At 42.0% G+C, this 23,601-nt stretch overlaps 1 protein-coding gene and 1 long non-coding RNA gene across 3 annotated transcripts; one reads left to right on the top strand and one right to left on the bottom strand.

The window, feature by feature from the left end:
* Positions 1-555: 555 nt before the first annotated feature.
* On the top strand, positions 556-22,056 carry LOC121619271 (oxysterol-binding protein-related protein 3-like). Of its 2 annotated transcripts, none has more exons than XM_041954852.1 (22): positions 556-642; positions 7,511-7,702; positions 8,170-8,310; positions 9,301-9,354; positions 9,444-9,557; positions 9,680-9,832; positions 9,948-10,038; positions 10,224-10,327; positions 10,583-10,672; positions 10,794-10,953; positions 11,111-11,235; positions 11,346-11,477; positions 11,992-12,085; positions 12,598-12,833; positions 13,563-13,700; positions 14,703-14,766; positions 15,222-15,300; positions 15,484-15,628; positions 16,223-16,367; positions 16,705-16,831; positions 20,141-20,263; positions 21,245-22,056. In XM_041954852.1, exons 2-22 carry the CDS (start codon positions 7,640-7,642, stop codon positions 21,339-21,341), a joined length of 2,475 nt encoding a protein of 824 aa, XP_041810786.1. In that variant the 5' UTR covers positions 556-642; positions 7,511-7,639; the 3' UTR covers positions 21,342-22,056. The 2 variants fall into 2 exon arrangements, with proteins under 2 accessions (XP_041810786.1, XP_041810787.1); XM_041954853.1 differs by having other exon boundaries at positions 8,194-8,310.
* LOC121619272 lies at positions 18,062-20,013 on the bottom strand. The gene is made up of 4 exons (XR_006007522.1): positions 19,889-20,013; positions 18,954-19,043; positions 18,525-18,672; positions 18,062-18,260 (listed from the first exon to the last, which is right to left on the bottom strand). It is a non-coding gene; the product is annotated as an uncharacterized LOC121619272 (long non-coding RNA).
* Positions 22,057-23,601: the final 1,545 nt, after the last annotated feature.

Consider the following 23,601-nt stretch of genomic DNA (forward strand, 5'->3'; position numbering starts at 1 on the left):
ATAATGCAGTATGGCTTTGTCTCACCTCTGATAGGCTATACCAGCTCATTTGTTCTTCAAATGTTGTTTATAAGCTATTAAGTGGGGTGGTCAGATATTTAGAAAAATCTGTTCTCTTTGGTGGTTGTAATTTCAGAGTAGAAATCAAGCAGCATATAGAAAGCTTTGAAAAAACACAGAGAGAACATGAGAGAATGTAATTCAAGCATGTCATTGGTGTCTACATCTTTACTGAGATGAAATATGAGATGATATGAGATGACGATGATAATTAACACATAGCTGAACATTAAACCATGTATAAACGAGACTTTACCTCACTTTAACAGCTGGAGCTAACCTGTCACTCCATTGTCTGCCACTAAACTTTCACCTTGACTGCATTTTTTCTCCTCTCTTTGACATTTTTGTCTACGTCACCCTGTGGCCGGTTCAGAAACGTGTCCGCCCAACCCTCCTTATCCCGCCCCTCTCCTTGCTCCTCGATTGCGATTGGCTCAGTAAAGCGCCAGCCAATCCTGCCCACCGGGTGAGCCCCTCCTCCTCCACGAAGCTCGCGCATTGAAACGAGGAGCAGTGGCCCCGAAGCCCGGGCGGAATGTCTTTCTACCGTTAGGATGCTGTAGCTTTCGCCACATAACCGTAAGCATTTCCTTTCATTACTACTCGTAACTGATGTAAAACTATGTCTGTGTCCTTGCCGTTGTTTAGCAGCTTCCGGTTGAGTTTGGCGGCAGAGTTGACAGCGCTCCTGTCGCTTCTTTCGGCTTACCGTCGAAGTGAAATATCTCTTTCGATAGAATTATTAATCGACTTCCGCGTGATATTTGGAGCTGAACTGGTGTGCGAAAGCTTCCGTGAACCACCACGGTGGTGATGCTTGGGTTTTTGTCGAGGTTGTGTGAGCGTGGGGTTTGCGACCACATGGGATATATGGGACATTTTATCGGCGCTGACAAGTTTGGATTGCTGTGTCGGCAACAGGAACTGAGCTGTGAGGGCTGTGGAGTCAAACGGGACACCTGTGGTTCTCCCCGTGGAGTTTGTCCCCGGTCATGACTCTTTAATTTAATCGATCTGTGCTGGTTGCTGTGCTGACACGATCCCCAACATAATCAAACTATTATTCTGACAAATAGTGAGACTATAGTAAGGATGGAATCTTGGTCTGGTCTGATCTGAAGGGAAACATTCATTCAGAGTTGCTGTCTGTAGGTGGTTTGTATGTCAGATAGGACAGTATGCTTCTCCACTAGCCTGTGTTGTACAGGGACACACACCATCAGAGCTCCAGCGATAAATCAATGAGTTTATCAACAGAAACAGAAATTAGTAGTTTGTCATTTCTTCAGCAGAAATTCACTGGTTCCAGCTTCTTAAATGTAAATATTTGATAATTTTCTCAGGTTTCAATAATAGTAAATGAATGGGTAATGGTCTATTATTGGTTGAACGAAACATTTGAAGATGTGACTTTGGATTCTGGGAACTTGCGACGGGCATTTTTTTTGCAACACATACTATTTTACATTCACTCCACATCATTAATTCATGAACTGATTATAAGCTGTTCGGCGCTTTCACTTCAGGCTTTTGTTAAACTGTGAATCAATGCTTGGCCTTAGCACCTCTTAATCCAAACAGGATCATTTTATGGATGAGTGGGGATGGAATCACTATCACTGTGCCATTCACATATCGCCTGTGGGCACACATTGCCAGTCCAGTGCACAAGCTGGTGTAAACAAAACTCTAGGCCTGAAGGGGTTTTTTGTCAACGTATCTAAACTGAGGATGAAACTGCTTCACAAAGCTGGAATGATGTCATAGAACATGAGTAGATTTCCACATTACAGAGAATAATGGAAGAGGATACAAAATAAGTGCAACTGGATTTCCAATACTCATCGAAAACCCTTTATATGAATTACAGTTGTCCTCTGTCTAATTTGGCAGACAAATCAGTGCAAGAGTAATTGCTAATCCCTATAATATAGCTGGACTATAATAAATGATTAGCTGTAGCCCTAGGCACAGTAGTAGTAAGAGGCTGCACTGCAAGCCAACAACCTGAGTTAAAACCCGCATGTTGGCTTATATCTGCCTTGTTGTTGCGCCCTTGAGCAAGACTGAGACTGAATCCCCACTGAGTTCAGGAGGCACTGTTCCAGACTGATCCCTCTGCACTCTCGTGATCTCAAGCCAACACAGGATTGCGCCACAGGAATCAATCAAGTCGATCACTTCAGCGAGAATTTGTAATCCTGCTGCAACATTTCGGGGCATAAACATCCGGCGTCACTGACGTGGCTCACTGAGTTAACTCTGTGTCACTCTCTCCTTTACACAACACCCACTTAAAAGCTGGTAAATACAGAGCACTCCTGCCTTGACTAATACACCAAGTGGCCACTCTGAGAATAGGCTGCCGGTGATCTCTTATGGTTTTATAAGGTTATAGGATGTTGTGCCCTACTTCCAGCCAAGCTGGCTGCTCGGCACCGAGACTCATGTGAAATCATGTTTCTGCTGGTGACGGCGCAGGGTCCTATAAATAGCCCCATGTTTTTTATGCCCTCTGATTTCCCACAAAGAACAAACAAAATGAATATATTCTTGCCTTGTTTTTTTTTTTTTTTTTTTGGGGGGGGGGGTATCCATAGCAACCTGTGATTGAGCAGTAACACAAAGTGTTTCTTGTCTCAGCAGGAAAGGGATAGAAAGACATCTTTTGTGATGCAGCTTTTCAAAAAAACATCGGTCAAGAGTCTGTGGGCATGCTGGTTCTCAAGCCTGTTCTCTTTCTGTCTCTCTTTGAGTGCACATCAAAATAAATTGACTGCTGTATGGTATATTGGGGCTGCTTTTTACTTCTTTGATCACTCGCTGATGCCCACATTAGTTTTTCTCTGCCTGCAAACAGGAGACACAGGTTCTGTATTATTTTTAGATGAAAGCAGCAGCAAGAATTTTCATTTTGTGTTGATTTTGGCGTCCCCTGTGGACAAAAGTGGCAGTACAGTGTAGTATAGAAATAGCCAATATTCTCACGGATGGTCTCGTTTTATTATGTAGGTCATATAGAGACATCAGTATTAAATTAAGACTGTTTCATAACCGGTTAAAAACTCCTTGTATCTGCATTAAAACACTCAGATACAAGGTCAGAGGTCAGGTAAGCTAAGTGCAGCTGCCACCAACCAATCCAAAAGCATGTGCTGCCAAACATCCATTTCTCTATTTATGTTATGAAATTTGGGTCTTGATGTATGAAGTAGCTAAGAAGTAGGTAATCTTACCGGATGTGAGTCTCTTTAAAGCATCTTATGCTGGCTCTCAGTTTGATAATCAGAGGATCATGCGCAGCTTTAACTTGATAATTCTGTGAAGAAGCTTTACCGGAAGATTCTGAGGCTTTATTGGATGTAGAGTCGCAGATGGGCCATCTGTGAGGACCCTTTTGCAGTCATAGTCAGCCAGTAATGGGAGGATATACAGCAATGTGGACTGTCGAGTTGATGGCAGCCCTGCTGCTGCAAGAATGTGTATAGGCAGAAAGCAGATGGACTGGCTGCTAACTAAGTCAGTGTCTGTGTGTTTGTCCTGCCAGGACTGGAAACTCCAGCCTGACAGTTCCTCAGGCTTCAGCCTCGTTGTCTTGAGATCCTGCCATGGAAACTGGTTATCAACAGATGACGCTTTGCTTCATGAAAGCCACAGGGCTTCCTGTAAATACACAGTATGTGTTGCCTGTAGCCATGCTCCGCTCAAAAAGGATTTAATGATTTATTGAATTATTGTTGTTTGAGTTTTTGCTGAATGATGCCTTTAAAAGCGGCATTCCTGAACAATTCAAAGTACATTTCTGCCTGTGCACAAAGCTTGTCAATTGAAAGTTTTGTTAGAACACCAGTGGTTAGTGTGGTGGCCATTTTAGGAGGCTAATCTAGAATGGGATGAGTAGGAATAAAAAGTCTAATTCCCGCTGTGTATTTGCTGTGCTCACCCTAGAAACTGGCTTGATGTCCCCATCTCATAAGTACAAGTCTGTCCTGTACAGACAATAATATCATGTGGGTTTTTGGACCCATTTTCCCATGTTTTTGTGTCTAGGTGACTAATGGGGACACCAATTTTGCAAACTGGTTCAGTATTGAGCGAGAGTGCTACAATCAGCAGCTTCGAAATAGACTGCAGTGTATTTCGAACCATCAAAGAACATCCAGTGACAGTGCATGGTTTTGCCTCTAACACCATTATAGAAGCATCTGACAACATCGTGGAAAGGGTCCCTAAAGAGATACAATTTTGTTAAAGAGCAAGCTCCTTTTTGTTTAACCAGAAATAGCCGTTATGTCACTCTCACCAAAACCACCACACTCCATTCACAGAAAATAATTTTATCATCAAAAAACATACTTAAACACAGTTAAACTCACCAAAACCTTGTTGGTTCAACTTTCCATTGTTCCAACAACAATCACCAAGGCTTTGTCGAAATAAACTCTTAATTCACTGAGTTAGATGTGAAAATATCGAGAGGGGGGGCAGACATCAGAGAAACAGTGGTGAAAAGAGTGTAGAAACAGAATAAATTTCACAACGAGGGAACTATTTTCACCAGACATAATGACCTGAGGGATTCAAGTGTATTGGACTTGAACAACAGTAATTGCTGGAAACCCTGGAGGGAAGTTTAGGGGAGATACTAGGGTAGTTGTAGGTACTTTTTCTTGTGAGGTAGTGAAAGAGAAAACATGCTAGAGGGAAAGATAGACAAGCTACCCAAGTTAGATTAATTAACTATGCATAGGTTGGTAGTTAGACTACACAGCACTTAATGCAAAACGTTACATTTTGGTCTCTCATGCAGACCCACTGCCATACACCCAGAGAGAAACCCAAAACTTTTCTTATTTGCATCTACATTTTCTCTTCCTGCCTCCCATTAGTGCTGACACATGTTAAAGAAAGAAATACACATGAAGTAGTCACATCCTTCACCTTTAAACCTTTTATTCCCTCATTTGGGCTTTGTGACTCTGTGGCATTGGCCCTCGCCGCAAGAATGAGCCCTTTCCATCTTAACAGATCATTTACAAGGTGTTGTGCCATTAATGATTGACTTCCATTACGTAAGGCTGAAGGCAAAACCCCAGCACTTCTAGTCTTACAGTGCAGGAGGCTCAGTGGTGTACAATACTACAGTAATCACTCAGTCGAGGTAAGTAGGGCACTCAGTGGGATGTTCAGGGACTGACATCTCCCAGCTTCCTTTACAGATTTTACAGTTCAGCTGTGGCAGATAGTACTGCACAATAATCCACAGCGTTTGCACAAACTTTTAAGCTACAAAACTGAGGAAATGTCACGAGGTAGTGACACTTGAAATGAGCACAGATGCCGTGGCAGTTTTTGAGGTTTTGCTCAAAGCAAATGTTTTGTTGCAAACTTTGCTGCTGAGCTGAGCGAAAGGGAAAAGGCTGAGGAATGGAAGGCAGGGCTGACTGTCTTATGTAAAGTGGTGTTTGCTGCTGCCATCCTTACTCACCACTTACTGTGGTGACTATGATTGCAATCTTCCAAGAATTCAGCCAGAGCTGGAAATTTACCATTGGGACCCTTAGCTTCTGCACTGCATGCCAGCACGTAATGTTTCCATGGTTGGATGCAGCTTTTGTTGTTAAACGTTTATACAGGTGTAAACAAACAGAACCTCTCTGTCATGAATCCCTGAACTTAATGTATATCTAAAGCTGCATTTGCAGCTGAAGACGCCAGGCATGTCCCAGCCTGAAAAGTGCAAACACAATAGCTTGATGAGCTAATTTCAAGCTCCACAAGTTTATCATTTGAAGCCTACTCAAATATGTTGTCTGTGCTTTTAGTCTGTGCTCCAGGGCCTGTGAAGTTAGTGGGATGTCTGTGTGTTTCAGTCTGCCTTTAGCCGAGTGTTGACTGCAGCTAGCTGTGTGTTATGGTGTGTCAGGGGTATCGAAGCGCAGAGCACATTCTTTCCTGTCGATGACTCATGTCCTGGGCATGGTACTGACTGTAAGCGAGGCCCTGGGGAACTACCGAATACACAAACACACACTCAAACCACCAGACCGTTTGCAAAGGATATAGTTAGCAGCGTACTTCCAAATCCAGGAGTTAACACAAATTTGCATGAAAGCACACACCAAGCACACAGGCTGCCCTTCGCTTCGTTTATCTACCAGACAGGGATGTGCTCTGCTCACATGAACAGTACAAGTCCACGCAAACACACCCGAGTTTGGTCTTTGACGGGATCAGGGAGTGGCATTAAAAAACTCACATAGAGGTACAACACACACAGCCAGGTTGGGGCATGTCATTTGTGGTCAGGAGAGGAATGAATGGTGGATCGCAGCGAGAATGTGGTGCTCCTGCTCAGCCCATACAGCCATGAGCATGCACAGAATATCTCTGCAATTATGTACCAGTGTCAACAAATGATAATGTCGACTTCACTGAGGACTCTTACATTGAGCTTTTAGTCAATAATTGCAAAGCTAACATATTTCTGCTCAAGTGTTGTCGAACCAATCTGAGCAAGATTGACACACACTGTTCCTGACCTCACAAGACTTCTCCTGACTTCAGATACTAAACATTCAAAATTCACACTCAAATCTGAAATGCTAATACAGGAGGCTGGGGTGAGTGGAGGAAGCTACATTTGCTGAAAGTACACAGCGGTGAAGCTGCAAGGATCTGGCTCTCAGTTTTGCAGTGTGGAGATGGAGTGAGCGCTTAATGTTTATGTAAATGAGCTGCTCAGTGTAAGACATATATTATGAGCAAACATGTTTTGAACATGTGATGAACATGTGACGATGAAACACATGTAGCTGCCAGAACTTGTTATTTATCACAGGCTTGTTTTAAAAACAAAATCTTTGTGGAGGGTGTGATATTTTCACCATTGTCACTTTAACTGTGTGGTAGTTACATCAGGTACGTGGATATACGAAGATGTAGCTTCTGGAGTCCTAACTTTGATTTATTGTTTTTCAGCCATTGTTTGTAAGATGCTCTGTACGTTCCAGATGGATGATGCAGTGAGCCTTTGAGCATATGTATGATACCACCGTGACCATACAGACTTTGAAAGGTTTATCTGAGTTCATGTGTGTACCTTTCTCAAATTTATCACAACAGTCCACACAAAGCCAGACATCAGTCACAACATGTCTGAACTCACACGGTGCAAGTTGAACTCTGAACTGTGTGTGTGTGAGCTCATGATAAAGGATGATTAACCTCTCATGTGTTTTCATTTCAGATATTTGTGTGTAGCTTCCTCAAAACAAAGCTACTTTTGGGATCTCATATCCCGTCTGTTCAGTTAGTCACACACACACACACACAGTGACCAAGTGATTCCTCTCTGTCTGCTTCTGGGTGCCGCTACTCTTCTCTTTAAAATAAGCGCAACCTTTGTGCTGCTCTGACATCAGTTCGTGTTAACCTTTCTCCGCAGTGCGGACTGTTGTGGTGTGGCCTTCAAAGGTCAGAGTGATGCTTCTGGCGGCTCTGCTGTGATCTCGGTTGCTGAGGTTTCCACAGAAACGGGACTGCAGTAGGCAGAAAGGAGTCGGGTCGCTAAAAGATGACATCGCCGTCGCCCACTCACAGTGACAGCAGCAGCTCCTCGAAGCATGACAGTAACCAGGTATGTGTGTATGCGTGTGATACTTTTCATGTACAGTATGTGAGTTTTTGTTGTGCTTGCAGCCACTGTTAGAATTGCAGCATTTGTTTTTCTTCTCAGTTAACATGAGCTGACCTCATATTTGCTGAATTTAAATGCACCATGCACCCTGGTATGCCTAAGGCTTTGAAGCATATTATTACTGTGCATGTGTGTGTGCTACCTATATCAAACAGATGACATTGGTTTAATTTCTAAGGGTTGTTGTCTGTGACCAAACATTTAGACGATCTTAGAATGCAAACTGTACTCCTTTTAAGCACTGAAAAATCTTAAAAGCACAGTGTTTTTACAATAACCTGTATTGCAGTTGATGCAGATGGTGATGATGATATGCGTACTGCTTACATGTTTAGATTACATTATACCTGTGTTACCTATTGTTATTATGTTCGAGGGAAAGACATTCACTTGTCTAACTCTTACAGCATTGCTCCTGTGTCTCCCCCCAGGACAGCTGGGAGATTGTGGAGGGGCTCAGGGGGGTTCCTGCCAGCATGCAGGAGCCTGACAGACAGGAAGGCTTCCTTCTCAAGAGGAGGAAGTGGCCCATGAAGGGGTGGCATAAGGTGAGCACCTCGACAGCCCTCTCAAAGCCCCAGACAGCAACAGCATTGTAACACTTCTTATTTTAGAACACTGCTGCTGCCTTTCTTCTGCCTTTTATTGAAGCGAAGACCTGTTTTCACTCTGAGTTCAGTTGGTTTTGATACAGGGGGTGTCAGACAGCAAGCCATTTTTGGGATTGTAATGTTTTTAAACTCTTGAGCAAAGCAGACCTTTTGATACTCTGCACTGTACTCATCACACATAGCAGTGTTTCTTAGAAGTACAGATGATGCTATGAAAGGCCTCATATCCTTTTGTAAAGGAATACGACAGTTATGCATTTGAAGAGCAATATACATGGCTGTTGGTTGTCATTTCTTTCCTGATGATACCAGGATTGAACAAGCAACACTTTTAGTCCTCCCTAAATGTCTAACTCGAGTCCTGACCTGCTTTCTTTTAATACCTCAAGCTATTTCCACGTTTCCTCCTCTTCACTATTATAGTCCTCTGTATTTCCTTCTTTCCATTCGTTTTATTCCCGTCTGATTATACTGTAACCCTGACTCATCTTCCTCCCCCTCTTCTCTCTGGGAGTGTGCTCATGCATACCTGGAAAGTTCCGCTTTGCAACACGATGGAATTGCCACTTTTAACACAACGTTTTAACTGGAAAGCCTCCAGTACTGTCCAAGTGCTTTATCAGCGTATTTCTTGTTTATTGGAAGTGTTAAGTGAGCATGGTGCACTTGTAAGCTGTTTCTGTGTGTATACGTGGTTATTATCCATACTGCTGATCGTTTAGTGCCGTTGTTGTAAAATTTAAATGGCAGAGTTCAGAGAAAATGGTGTTATTGGTACATACCTGCTTATCTTTTTTTTAACTGGCGTGTTTAACTATTGTATAACCCAAGAGTGCAACAGACCTGATTCAAGGGTGGCAAGAGGTGAAAAATAGTGTAACTCTTGTGAGAATAAATATTGACTGAGTTTGATTTCTTCCCACTTAGAGATACTTTGTGTTGGAGAAAGGCATCATGAAGTATGCCAAGCGTGGAACTGATGTAGGTATTGCCCCAAGAGCGCCATCTGTCTGTCATTCTTGAACTCACGTGCATACAGACACACACTAACAAAGTGTTTCACCTCACAGCTGAAGAAGGGAAAGCTTCACGGTTGCATCGATGTTGGCCTCTCTGTCATGTCCATCAAGAAGAAAGCCATGTGCATTGACCTGGACACAGAGGATAACATCTATCACCTAAAGGTGACCACTCATTAACAAAGTTTTGTCGAATGCAGCATGAGTCAGTGCCATCTCTAGGAGATACATATGCAAAGCTCACATCAGCGTCATCTCTGATCCTAATTTGACTTCATGTCACCCAGGTGAAGTCTCCAGAGCTGTTTGAGGAGTGGGTGTCAAAGCTGCGTCATCACCGCGTGTTTCGGCAGAATGAGATTGCCATGTATCCCCACGAGAGGCACCTCTTCCACCCCCACGCCTCATCCTCCCCCTCTCTCAATGACTCTCTGAGAAAAGTAAGCTGTTCCAGTGCTCGATAGCAGGAAACAAATGTGACTTTGTTGCTCCCTTCAATTTGATGCATTAGGGATATATGTTTTCCTCTCTCATCTGTCTCTCCCTTAAAAACAGAGGGCTACTCTTACCAAGCAGGCGTCAGCCCACCAGGCTAAGGTCAGCTCTTGGCTCCATTCCACCGGGGACATGGACAAGTGCTGCAAAGGTCGGTTGTTGTTTTCTCTCTGCTTACCAATCGTCTCCTGCCTTCTTTGTCACGCTGCCTTGTCAACAGTGTCTTAAAGTGTGTCTGACTGCAGCGAATCTTTCATGTTTTTACCTTTCATCACTGTGCCTGCATGCGCCTAAACTTCTCATGCTTCACCTAACAATAATCTCTCTTTCACTCAGACTTGGAGGAATGTGAATCGTACCTGCTTGAACTCAACCTGCTGCTGAAGAGCATGGAGGTCCTCCACCGCACATACTCAGCCCCGGCCATTAGTGCACTACAGGTGAGCACGGGCACAGAGATTAGGTTGGCTATGATGCAGTAGAGGTGTTCTAATATCCAAAGAAAATGCATTCGCTGACTTTGTGGGTGTAACAGAAAAGTGTCTGATGTTCCCAGAGAGTTAGAAGTAAAATAATGATCTTACTCTTGGAATTAATTGAAGACTGATGAAGACGTTACTTTTCGGGTGTTCAGGTCACCTGGAAGTAATTTCTTTGCTACTCTCATCACTTTTCTGTTTCTTGTCTTACCACAGGCGTCTACTTATGACATCCCCAAAAAAGAGAAGAGGCCAAGGAGATGGCGATCTAAAAATAATGGCAAAGAAAGCAAAGCCACACTACAGGTACACTTGCAGCTTTTCTTTTTCTGCCGGTAATTGTTAAAAAGTGTGTTCACAGTCATTCAGGAGTGGGAATGAAGTTACGGCGTACCTGTCTTCACCTTTCTCTGATTTTGTCCACCAGGTCCCAAGCTGCATCTCCTCTCAAACCCCCCGTCTCCACGCCTCCAACCCCAACCTCTCCACCACTGAGTCAAACACCCAGGAGGTCTGTCCTGAATCCCCAGACTCACCTACAGACGTGTCCCGTCTACAGGAGGACTTCTGCAGGCTGGCAAACAACAGTGAGTCCCTGCTTCGGTGTCTTCTAGTTAGATAGAAAAGGATGCTATTTTTTGTAAGTCTTTGCATCTATACGGTAAAATAGTTTCTATGACAACTCTGTATCTGTTGTCTCTCTCTCTTTTTTTTCTTTTGTCCCTGGCATTTGCCTCTCTTCAGTCCACGCCACGCTGAAATCTGCTTTTAGTTCCCTAGTAGCAGAAAGAGACAGACTGAGGCACACCATCGACCTGCAGGCCCCGCAGCCAGTGCAGGTCATGGGGTTGAAGACGGCTTATGCCTCAGTGAGTGTCTCTGCGACTCAGAAATCGTGGTTCTGCATGACTACACCACAAATGTTCTTTACCTATCACTACTGGTCAGGTTTGCTAAGCTCATTTCTTATTCTCACCAGGAATGTACGGGCAGTTCCCACTCTTTGGTCCACCAGGCGTCTAATGAGAGCAGGGCATCTATCCCAGAGTCGATATCAGAGTTTTTTGATGCTCAGGAGTACCTCCTCTCCTCTTCCTCCTCTGAGAATGAAGTGAGACACTATCTACTTCCTTATCCACTTCCTTTTCATCACAGTTCATTTCCCAAAGTCACATCTGCAAATGAGCCGTTTTGTCCGATGTTTAAGATATTCAAGAAGACATTTAATCTAATGGCAAACAGAGCAAAGCAGCAGATCTTAAAACATGAGAAGCTGGAACCAGTATATGTAGAAATGAGTTTAACATTTAAAATCAATGATCAACATTGTTGATGATAATCAATTAACTGACTATTGTTTTAGCACTACAACAGTCAGACAAATGAAAGTCAAGTTTAACCAATGGTTAGTTGTGCAGGAAAAGTAATCTATGTCTTCTTATTACTAGAAGCGGGTGTAGCCCCGACACAGCTGGTTTTAACTGAACTAATTCCATATTGGTTGCATTTCTTATTTCTCTATTCTGATCACTGACGACTTTTTGGGTTGTGTTTTTGTCCTTCAATTCAATGTTCTGGTCGCTCGCTGACCTTTTCCCATTGATTTTCTGTTCTGTTCTGTTCAGGTGTCTGACGATGACTCGTACATCAGTGATGTCAGTGACAGCGTCTCCATGGATACCTACAGCAACGAGGGAGGCAGTGAGAGACACAACTCTGGTACATGATACAGTAGCAAGTTGTGCGTCTGTGTGTGTGTGTGTGAGGACATATCAACTCCCTCGACAGAGAGAAAGACGGACAGTGCAGAGACCTTATTCTGTCAAAAAGAGGCAGGGCTTGTCCAACTTGTGTGAGTGTGGCTGTGACTAAGCCTCTGTGTACTTTTGTGTATTTGTCATAAAGTGTCAGCATCAAATAAATGATAAATGTCTGAAATCCTAGAAATTATTTGCTCAGAGAACCACAGCCAACTTCCAGACATGTTTTACAAACTTACAGGTTGAGACCATATTGGGACACCACAATGCTCCACTTCAACAGACTGGCTACAGCTTGCTCACGTTAGGTGGAACAAGTTTCAGTGCTGGCTGTAAGCGCCACCTCATGACTTTATGACGTCTGATTTTAGACAAGCAACCACCTCACTCCCATTTCAGTTCACACTTGTCATTATTCTTTAAAATATCCTCTTGTCTTACCGCTCTTCTCTCCACATTACTCCCCTCTAGTTAGCAGCGTGGTGACCCTGGCTCGCCGGCGCTCCACGCTGCCCTCCACCAGTCCCAACAGCAGCGTGAGCCTGTGGAACATCCTGAGGAACAACATCGGCAAGGACCTGTCCAAGGTGGCCATGCCGGTACACCTCAATGAGCCACTCAACACCCTGCAGAGGCTGTGTGAGGAGCTGGAGTACAGTGAGCTGCTGGACACTGCCAACCAGACCCATGACCCTTACCAGCGCATGGTGAGAAGAGCCAACGCACATGCACAAAATCCTGTCACATTAACATTGGCACGTGCACTGACTAGATAGTAAAAGAAGACAATTGGAAGTTGCGTGCTTATAAAAAGTGAAACTATTTATTGATGCTTCAAATGTGCACTGATGAACCAATGCACATCAAAGTAGCTGTAGCAAAACAGGAAATGTGTTTCCAGCACTTCCTCAGGCAGCTTTGTAAATGCTACTCTGATGTTCATCTTTTGCTCTGTGTGCGCTTCTGTTAGAGGCTTGAATAAATATTTTATTTTTGGAAGGAAGAAGCTTTCAATTGTGTTTTTTTTTTTTCTTTCTTGGCCTGTTTGAAGGCCTTTTTTCCCAGAATATTTGATGCACAGTTATAGTCAAGCACACACACACAGTAGCTACAAAGACACAAAAGTGTCATGTGGTAACTCTCACTCCTCTGCATACTGTAGAATATACAACACAACTCTAATATGTATTTATAATTATACTTTTACACAAACACACATTTACCGACACCACACACACACACACACACACAGAGTTTCTACATTCTTATAGTAGTCCCATTTAAACACAGTTAAAATCTGAAACACAGATAGCGTCCCACATGCATTACACGTACACACAGTCATGTTGACAACTTAATGTAGACAAACATGGCAGTACATCGAGAACACACATGTAACAAGTCTAATTCATTCTCTCTGACTCCTTTTTGTACAGGTGTATGTCGCTACGTTTGCAATATCTGCATATGCATCCACCTACCATCGAGCAGGAAGTAAACCCTTTAACCCTGTCCTGGGAGAGACGTACGAGTGTGACAGACCGGATAAAAGCCTCAGGTTTATAGCTGAACAGGTACACGGTTTGCAACACACACGAGTTTCATTCCATTTACCGCCCCAAAACTTTGAACACAAAAAAAGTCATGGTTGAGACCAACCGATTTCCTTGCAATGGAAAGGTGCTGCAGACCACATCTGGGTGTCACTGATTTAAATGTGCCACATTCATGGTTGTTAAGCATCGATATCTAATTGTCAAATTAATTGTTAGTTTGGTTGCCTCATGTCAGACGTATCAGTGAAAGCCTAGTGCACGGGAAGAACAGCGCCCTCTGTTCTAAGCAATTCACAAGACAAAATCCATCCTTGCAGCAAGCGATGTGGAGCTGTGAATCTATGCACTGACCTTCCATTCTTCACTGTGGTGGTCTTTGTTTACAGTAATCACACTGATCCCTCAAAATAAGTGTAGCAATGGTTTATAGCTGGCAAAAAGGTATTTATGATACAACTTCTTTTGGATTTTTTTCTGTATTCGAGATTGTGGTCTTCAAATTTGAGCGCACGACTCACTGATTTCACGTCCAGATTTTGTAATGCAATGGAGAGATCCCGCTGTTAGGTGCGTCATGCATGCTGCATGGTGTTTTGACGGACCAGTAGAGACACACAGAATCCAGCGAGGATGCATCGGAATGCACTGGATTACTGAAGGTACAGACACATAGGATGATCCAAGCTCCACCCGACTTGTAGCATATCACCCAGCAGCTAAAGCGTTTAGTGGTTTGGTGAGTCCAGATGCATCATTCGAGTGTCCCTTACGGCGGTTACTCTTTAACTGGGTCCATCCTGCCATCCAAGCAGAGCAGATCGAAGCACAAGCAGCGGCTGTTTGAGCGCGGGGGCAGGGTTTTGAGGGAAAGCATGAATCTGAATGTGAAATCAACCAGTCATGCTCTCAAATTAAAACACCACACGCTTGAATAAAGATGGGGGCTACAGTGTCTACTGTGTTAAAGCTTTTGATAAAATGCTTTTATCTCATCTTCTGTCTCCTCTCTCCACTTCCCAGGTGAGTCATCATCCACCTGTGTCAGCATGTCACTCTGATTCAAGGAACTTTACATTTTGGCAAGGTGAGCAGGAGGGAGCATGTTTGGAGGAAAAGTCCCATTTCCCCTCTGTTTGTTTGGGCTTATTTGTACATTGCATCACTGCCACCACACCTTTATTTCAGAGTGTTCGTCACATGCTGTAGGCTGTATTTAAGGTGAAAACTGGCATTGTAACCCGATGTGGCCGCTCTGTATCTTTCCACTGCACCTAACTGATTGTTACATGCTCAATATCTATATACTGTACTGACCTAATTTGTAAATTCAGACACTTTAAAATCTGGCCATTAGTAGTCAGAGTAACTGCAGATTGTTGCCTTGTCCCTCAACACATTAATGACAAAGCTGATTTATAAAAATCCACCACTCTTTACTGAAGAGGCCAGGTGAAGCTTTGAAGATTTAAATAAAGGTAATATGGCATTTTGTATTGTCACAAGCACTCACCTGTTATTTTGCGATCTGTTTCCTTTTAGATGTCCGATGGAAAAATAAATTCTGGGGCAAATCCATGGAAATCGTTCCCATGGGAACCACCCATGTCACACTACCTGCGTAAGTCCTTGATGTATTGTGTGCGGGTGTGTGTTTGCATGTGCATGAGTGTTTACACTCCTGTATGTTGAATATGGGTGTCAGTGTCATTGTGCACAGTATAGACTGTAGCAGAAGCGCCTGGAATGATTCTAAGAGCATTTTTTGACGTATTAAGTTAATCTGTGTGTGTGATGTCTCCAGGTTTGGGGATCACTATGAATGGAACAAAGTGACATCCTGCATCCACAACATCCTGAGCGGCCAGCGCTGGATCGAACACTATGGAGAGATGGTCATCAAAAACATCAACAGTGACACCTGCCAGTGTAAAATCACATTTGTCAAGGTTAGGAACCATCGATATCTAAATCACTGTCTTTGTTGTGAATGTCTGTGCTCTGGCTGTGAATGACAGAAATGGATCTTAGAGATAAAGTCTAACTAAAGACTTTTACTGTTGTTTCTTTCCTGTTGGCATGTGTTGTTTTGTCACATTTGGCAGAGTTGCAAGCAATGATAGCAACATGAACCTCTGTCAAGACTCTTGTAATCTTCAGTTACCTGACTTTTAGCACCTGATTTAAGCGTCAACCTCTGAACAGACACTTGAAATTTGTTCCTTTGTAAAAAGATAAGTGCAGTTTTCTTTAATTCTGCACCGCCCACTCAAACAGACATGCTTAGCTTCAGCGTGCAGCATGATCATTACTATCAAGGCAAACAGCACCATCTTCTGGCCCAAGGTGGGAAATGAACTTTGGAAACGTGAATAAGGAAAATTAGGCAGCATGAATCCAATCCTCTTGACAAAAATCACAGTCATTTCTCATATGTGTGTGTGTTTTGTGTGATACTTAGGATGTCTGCTCTCATTTTGTGCAATATGTCTCTTTCGTCCAACACATGCAATCAGTTCACCTCTTTGTCTTTTTTTTTAAAGGCAAAATCATGGAGCTCTACAGTGAACGAGATAGAGGGCGTGGTTACAGATTCAAATGGAAAAGTTGTGCACTCCATTTTTGGAAAATGGCATGAGTCGGTTTTCCAAGGAGACCCACCTTCTGCCACATGTATCTGGAGAGCAAGTGAGTGATTGGTCCGTGAAAATGCTAGTTTTAAAGGTTAGGTGCTTATTGGTGGATTGCAAACCCACTTTAAGAGTGCATACTGCCACCAGCTCAGAGTGTGTAGATGCTTCACTTCTTAAGTCAATGAAAACAATTTGGCTTTGTATTATCAGCGCTGTTTATCAGCTGTAAATTCATTATCAGAGTATGACACAATAATACAACATTCCCATCATCAGCCGATAATGTATTGGCCTGATATATATTACGCATCCCTAATAAAGAGGCTGCTTCAATCAAACAACCAAATTGAGCATGTCGTGACAGCTGTTACTGTTACCGTGTGTGTGTGTAGACCCCATGCCAGTGGACCAAGAGCAGTACTATGGCTTCACCCAGTTTGCGGTGGAGTTAAATGAGCTGGACTCCACCCTGAGACCTCTGCTGCCCCCCACAGACACACGCTTCAGGCCGGACCAGAGGTGGGCACTCTCTGTCTGTGATGTTGATTTCTATGAGTCTCTCCACAGACATCATTGCTACTCATTTTAGAAACTTGATAGTTAATAAATTTGGTCACTTCTTAACCACATATTCTGTAGAGATACAGCTTAAATGGATCCAAAACCAAATCAAACCATTTGGCCCAAAACACGATATTGGTTTGTGTATGTGTGTGAAGCAAGAAATATGAGCACAACCATGGCAACCGACTATGGTAGTTTAGATCCAGGTGAATGAACTAATGTTGTCACAATACCAGAATTTTAAACTTTGATACAATGCATAGTATAAAAAGAACTTCCTATGTGAAGAAAACTCCTACAAAGTAGGATAATTTTTTTTTTTTTTTTTTTTTGGGTTAACAACCTTCACACAGTGCAGAACCAGTAATGGTTGGCCAGTTGAAGGGCCAGCTAGGGTTGAAAATCTGATTGTGGATGTCTTTTTTTTCTGGCTTCAGTACTATCAAATGTATGATTAATGGAGATCATATTGTTTTAAACAAGTGGTATTGACTTTTGACAACCTTAGAATGAAGTCACAAGAATTTTATTTTAGTAAAAAGTTCTTGCATCTATTAGGATGAATGGATAGTCATATAAAATGTTATTAAATGACAGCATGGCCCACATTGAGTCACAGAAGTACAACACTCAATTTAGAAAACAAATAATGAAAAACAACATTTTTGTTGAAATTGAAGACATTTTTACAAGGCATGTCGCAAAGGAAAAGCACAGGTGTAACTATAGTAATACAACAGCCTCACACAACATTTCAAGTAATGAACCTCTTTCATAACTCACTAAACTAACAGCTTCAAATGTTGTTTCTGGGCAATAAAACATATCTTCCTGTTTTCGGACATCCACATTGCTCGATAAGAAAAAGGAGTTGTGAGGAGATCACCCTGAGTTTTCTGTGTTCACTAGGCAGTTTTTTACTCTGTATGGATTTCACAAGCTATATGGGTATATTCCTAGTCAAACCAGAACTTATTTGACAAATCATCATCATAAACTATTCAGTGCAGACAATATTTTGCTCAATATTGAAAACTTCAGTGAACCTCATTTTTAACCACAAAGATCAACATAAGCCAACGATTTGCTTGACGTTTATTTTTAGATCAAATTATCTGAAACTATAAATTTTTCAATGATGTAAAATTCTGGACTCAATAATACATGTTCCATAAAGTACAACTTGGGGGAGGATGTGTTGTAGTGAAGGGTAAAATATGACCCCTTGGGGCCACAGCAGCACAGAGACGACCATGAGCCACGAAGCTGTAGCTTCAGCCAGGACAAAGATGAGGGAAGACCTGGAGAGGACAGTATGGGAGGTGGCAGAAGTATGATGACGTCCAGCTGAACTGGGCATGGCTGAAGTCACCTGGGGATGGATCTGGTAGAGCAATAGGGAGACAAAGAGGGGGATCAGGACCAGTTTTTTATGCACAAGGATGTCCTATTCTACAGCAAGTGGTTTGACTATCTCATTTCTTGACCAATAAATCAATACCAAACAGAAAAAATACATTATGTTGAAATGATTCAGCGTCTCCTTGAATTAATTTTGTGAATGAAACATAATAAGTTGAATTACAACACTGTGTGATGTGCCTGTCTTTCACTCACACCTGACTATCTGTGTACTAGTTGTACCTACCTAGACCACTCCTGACTTCATTTGTAGAAGCTCCTCCATTGGTGCTGACACAATGGGAGAAGGACAGGTCTGCTCGTGTCATCTGGTCACAGAGGCTTTGGAGAGGCAGCTCTGAATCTGCAGCCAGCCTCTTGGAGGGGATGTGGGCCTGGAGAGAGGGGATGTAGTCATAAGCTTTGTTGACTTTGACGGCTTAGATACTTCAGAACTTTGAATTCTTTTTGAAAAGACCACAGCTCCCTTCTATTAATCAAATTATACATTACAAGAAATGTATTATTTAAAGATTCAACCTACAGTGGTTCAGTTACCTCAGACTTACATTACCTTGCTGTTATCTAGTGGACAAGGCCTTAGTATCTGCTTGAGAATAATGAGTTCTGTAAATCAATGCAGTTAGATAGCTAGAACGTTCTTTAAAACACTCACTGGTCTAGTGAAAGTGAAGCAGTGATGCTGAACATGGCAGTCAGGTGGTGCTTCTTCACACCTGCTGGGTGTCGAGGTCGGTGGGCCATTCTGATGAAACATAACATTATCATCGCGAGAATATAAAACAGACATTAGTAACTTGCAGTATTTGCTGTTCAGAACTAGAGGACGAAGATGGGCTCACGCTAACAAGGTTACTGCTCATTACTGTTACTGCCTTGTGCCCTGAAAGTTACTTTTTTATTGCCATATTTGACAGTACAGCCATGCATTATTGTATGCATATATTGTCGGCAAATGTCTTGTGTCTACTGTTGTATTAATTGGGAGATAACACGACTGTGTCCATAGTAAAAACAAGGCAAAAAGCACAAACGTCAGGGACTAATGAATACGACAATAGAGCAGCTTAGGTGCTGTGCTGTTACCAAGTATTTGCATTGTACATTACCAATGAATACCGCTTGATCGACGCCAGTGGGCTTCGCTTTATGGACGTTATGTAGCATTACTGTTAGCAATAAACGTGCGTATCACGCCTGGATACTGTTTTACTAGTGTTTGACTTATAACACAGTGCCTAGGCCACATGCTGCCGACTAACACAACAGCCTTATTGGCTTATTTTGTTTAAAAAGTCATCTAGGATGTGCCAGGATTGAAACACGTGTGAGTTTTCCACAGAAATGAGTCTGATGTCGCAGCTGGTGCTAACATGTAGCACAAGCAAGCAGCAAACTTGCTTTGCTAGTGCTAATGTGATGATAGCAAACTGCTAACTTTACCTACATGTTTGGTAGAAGCTTGCAATGCGGTGTGTAGAGAACACACAAAATGCAATCCTCCTTCGGTCATGCAGATACAAACTAAGATCTGGATATGTTAGTACGTAGCACATAAAAGTCGACGTAGCGAGCAAACAAACACCTTACCGGTCAACAATAAAAGTAACAGCAAAACTGGCGTGGCTCCTGAGCTCTTTTCTTCCTTCGGCTGATGATTTTAAAACAGCCGTGGTGCCGCCAGGGACAGATTCAATCCGTCATTTCAAGTAATGGCACGTAACACAGACTCAAGCCGAATACAATTGAAGTGGAGTATTTAATCATCATCACCAGATTTCTACTGTTTCCTATCCCGACTCACTCTTGTTGTGTTTGTTTGTTTGTTTGTTTTTTGTCTAGGCTGTTGGAGGAGGGGAACACAGAAGGAGCTGAGGAGCAAAAACAGAGGATAGAGCAGCTCCAGAGGGAGAGGAGGAAAGTGCTGCAGGACAACAACATGACACACCAGCCACGCTTTTTCAAGTATGCTGCTGTTTTATTTATCGAATGTTTATGTCTTTGTGTGCAGCCAGACACAGTGTTTGCATGTGTTTTTCCATGTACTTGGTCTGTTGCATGTGAGCAGAGATCACCTCCACAGCAGCCTCTGTGTTTCCATGTGGTGTAAGTGTCTGTCAGTCTGCAGACTTCTGATGAATGTACTGTTGGGCTCATCATTGCAAAATAAGTCATTTTTGTTTGTTATGTCATTGTCCATTTCATGAGTAATGTTATGAGACTCATCACTCCTCGGATGCTTGAGTCATCATTATCTTTCAGTTACACCCATAAATATCAAAATACAATCCTCCTTTACATTCCAAAGCAAATTACACAAATCATACAAAAGTTTCTGACATACGGTGTCTCATCTAGGTTAGCCACTAAGATTATCCACATTATAGAAACACAACAACTTCATTTGCTGATATAGTTTGCAGAGATGCAACTCATGATTATTTCTTTTTATTATATTTTTATTATATATTATTTTATTATCAAATAATCTGCTGTTTGTTTGTTTTTTCACTGTTAATTGATTTACGGTGTTGTCTATAAAGTGCCAAAAACATTTGAAAAATGCTCATCGCAATTTCCCAGAGCCCAAAGCAGCAACTTCCAATTGCAACAAATTGCTTCTTTTATCCAAAACCCCAAAAATCTTCATTTACTATCATAAATTACAAAGAAAAGCACCTACATTTAACAAGCTAGAACCAGCAACTGTTGGACATTTTTGCTTGAAAATGACCGAAACGATTAACCAATTATCAAAATAGTTGCAGCTCTAATTTAGTTTTTGTACGATTCAAGCTAGTATTGATATTTATTATTCTTTAAACTGATGTGGTAATTCAGTATGCACATTTGATAGGTAACACAATTTATATACGAATGATGAATCATTCAAGATGCACTGATCATAAAAACAGATTTCATGTGTGTGATGTGTTGTGTCTGCAGGAAGTCAAGCAACGAGACATGGGTGAGCAACAACACATACTGGGAGCTGCGCAGAGACCCTGGCTTCAGTAAAATCGACTTCCCTGTGTTGTGGTGACCTCTTTAACCAAACCACTCTCCACTACTACTTATCACAGAAAGGGAAGTATGAAACTGAACTGAGACCAGCCTCCAGCTGTCCTGACCTGGTTAACATGAATTGCTCCGTGTCACGGTAACCCACACCCAAATGGACTTCCTGCTTCCTCTTTCAGGACTGAGCAGAGCCTGTAGAACTTCTGATGATTTTGTTTCTGTAGTTTATTACGTTTCTCCTAAAGGGTGTATTGTCTCCTCTCATTATCATAACTGTAATTTACACATCGTCAGTATAGACTGAAGATTCATATCATTATGTCCCGTTGCATCATTCTCAGCATTTACGACAGTGCCTTTCATTGCAGTGCCTCACTCAGTCAACTGTTGTAGCAGTTATGCAAAAACACTTTTTTCAGAGACTTTGGAAAATCTTGATTTCAGTATGATTTGGACTTAACTGGACTGGAAAGGATCAGGAAGTTCAGAAGGTCAAACCTGGTATTGCTCCATCCAGTGAGCATTGTGACTGAAGTCAGAGGACTTGACTGGTTCCTGAAATCACTGGCTGATCAGAGGTTGTCATTAGAAAAGAAAGACTTCAGCCTTTTTTGCTGCCTTGTTATAATTAGGTATGACTGTCATATGACCATGGATAATGTTTGTCAATGAGGAAAACTGCAATAATATTCCATGTTCAAAGAAGATAATAAACTGCACAATGGAGGGAAAGTTAGATTGTCACTCTTTGTGTTGGGATGTTATTTACACACACACACACACACACACACATTTAAAAAAGTGACACTGTAAAACATAAATAGAAACAGAGTGTCATGATTTGCAAAACACTGAAACCCCGTATTTAATTGAAAATAGCACAAAGACATCATATCAAATGTTGAAAATTAGAAAATTACATCCTCATGTACAATTTGATGCCAACAATGCATTTCAAAAAAAGCTGGGTCAGTGGCAACAAAAGACTGGAAAAGTTGTGAAATGCTTAAAGAAAACAGCTGGTGGAACATCTCACAATGAATGAGGTTAACTGGCAACAGGTGAGTAACATGATGGGGTATAAAAAGAGGCTCCCAGAGAGGCTGAGTCTTTCTGGAGTGAAGATGTGGAGGGGTTCACCACTCTGTGACAAAAAAAGATTTAAGAATAGTGTTTCTCCCATTTTAAGAACTCACATGTTTTTCAAATGAGGTTTTGAACAGCAAGCTCGGGGTGAGCAGGTGGCAACCGGCCACCAACGTATGAATCTGTGTGAATGGGTGAATGCTGTCACCTTTACTTTACACTTAAAACATTTCAAAGCAAAATTGCTGCCTCAAACTTGCATCTTGTTAGAGTTCAGTTGTTCATTGGTACTACAGCTGTCACAGTCGCCGGTTGACATTTGTCCTATTGGTTGGTTGCCCAGCGTAAAGAAGGCGGGTCCTAACATGAACCTGGTGGAGGGCAGAAGGTTCAAGGGAGAAAGAAACAGTTTATGCTTTAAATTAGCTTTTGAATTCAGCAGGTTATTATTGGATTTATGTGCAGATATCACTGTCGAGGCAAATTGGTCGGGGCTGTTCGGCATTGAGTTTGATGAGTGAACTGGTCACAGTATTTACACTCTGTTAATCTTCTTAGGAATTACATGATGTACACACATGTCCTATTGGTTGGTTGCCCAGCGTAAAACAGGCGGGTCTTAACATGACATTGTTGGAGGGCAGAAGGTTCAAGGGAGAAAGAAACATGAGCGCATAAATGTCGGCATGCTGTATATTAGCAAGGAATTCTTTTTTTCAGGGTTTAACTGGAGGCTCACGCTGCGCCCCCTCACGCTCCATTGAGACTTTGTGGGTGATGTCAAAGGTATTGGCCAAGTCTTTTGGGCAAAACTTCACTCTTAAGATACTTTGTGAAGTATTATGAACAGCTGAGCTGAGAATTTTACAGAACATGTTTTTATTTTTCTCAAAAATAATTTGCATGACTTCAGTATTTTTATCTGTAACCTACTTGATTTAAAAAAACATTTAAAAAGAAATGTGTTTTGTTTTTAATTTCAAATTAAATGCTCTCGAATGGTGTTTTCAAACCAAGACATTGTTTTTTTTAAGAAAAAAAGTTTTTGCTGTTGTCTACTTCTGTGTGAAATTGAGAAAACATTGTTTGAAAAACAACTAAGAATCATGATTGAAAAATCCACCATTGTTGTTCTACTGCACATGCTCTGTGCTGAAATGTCACTTTGTAGTCATGGCAACAGTAACCAAGGACGA

The sequence above is a fragment of the Chelmon rostratus genome, chromosome 16, assembly GCF_017976325.1.
Source record: "Chelmon rostratus isolate fCheRos1 chromosome 16, fCheRos1.pri, whole genome shotgun sequence".
Classification (NCBI taxonomy): Eukaryota; Metazoa; Chordata; class Actinopteri; order Chaetodontiformes; family Chaetodontidae; genus Chelmon; species Chelmon rostratus.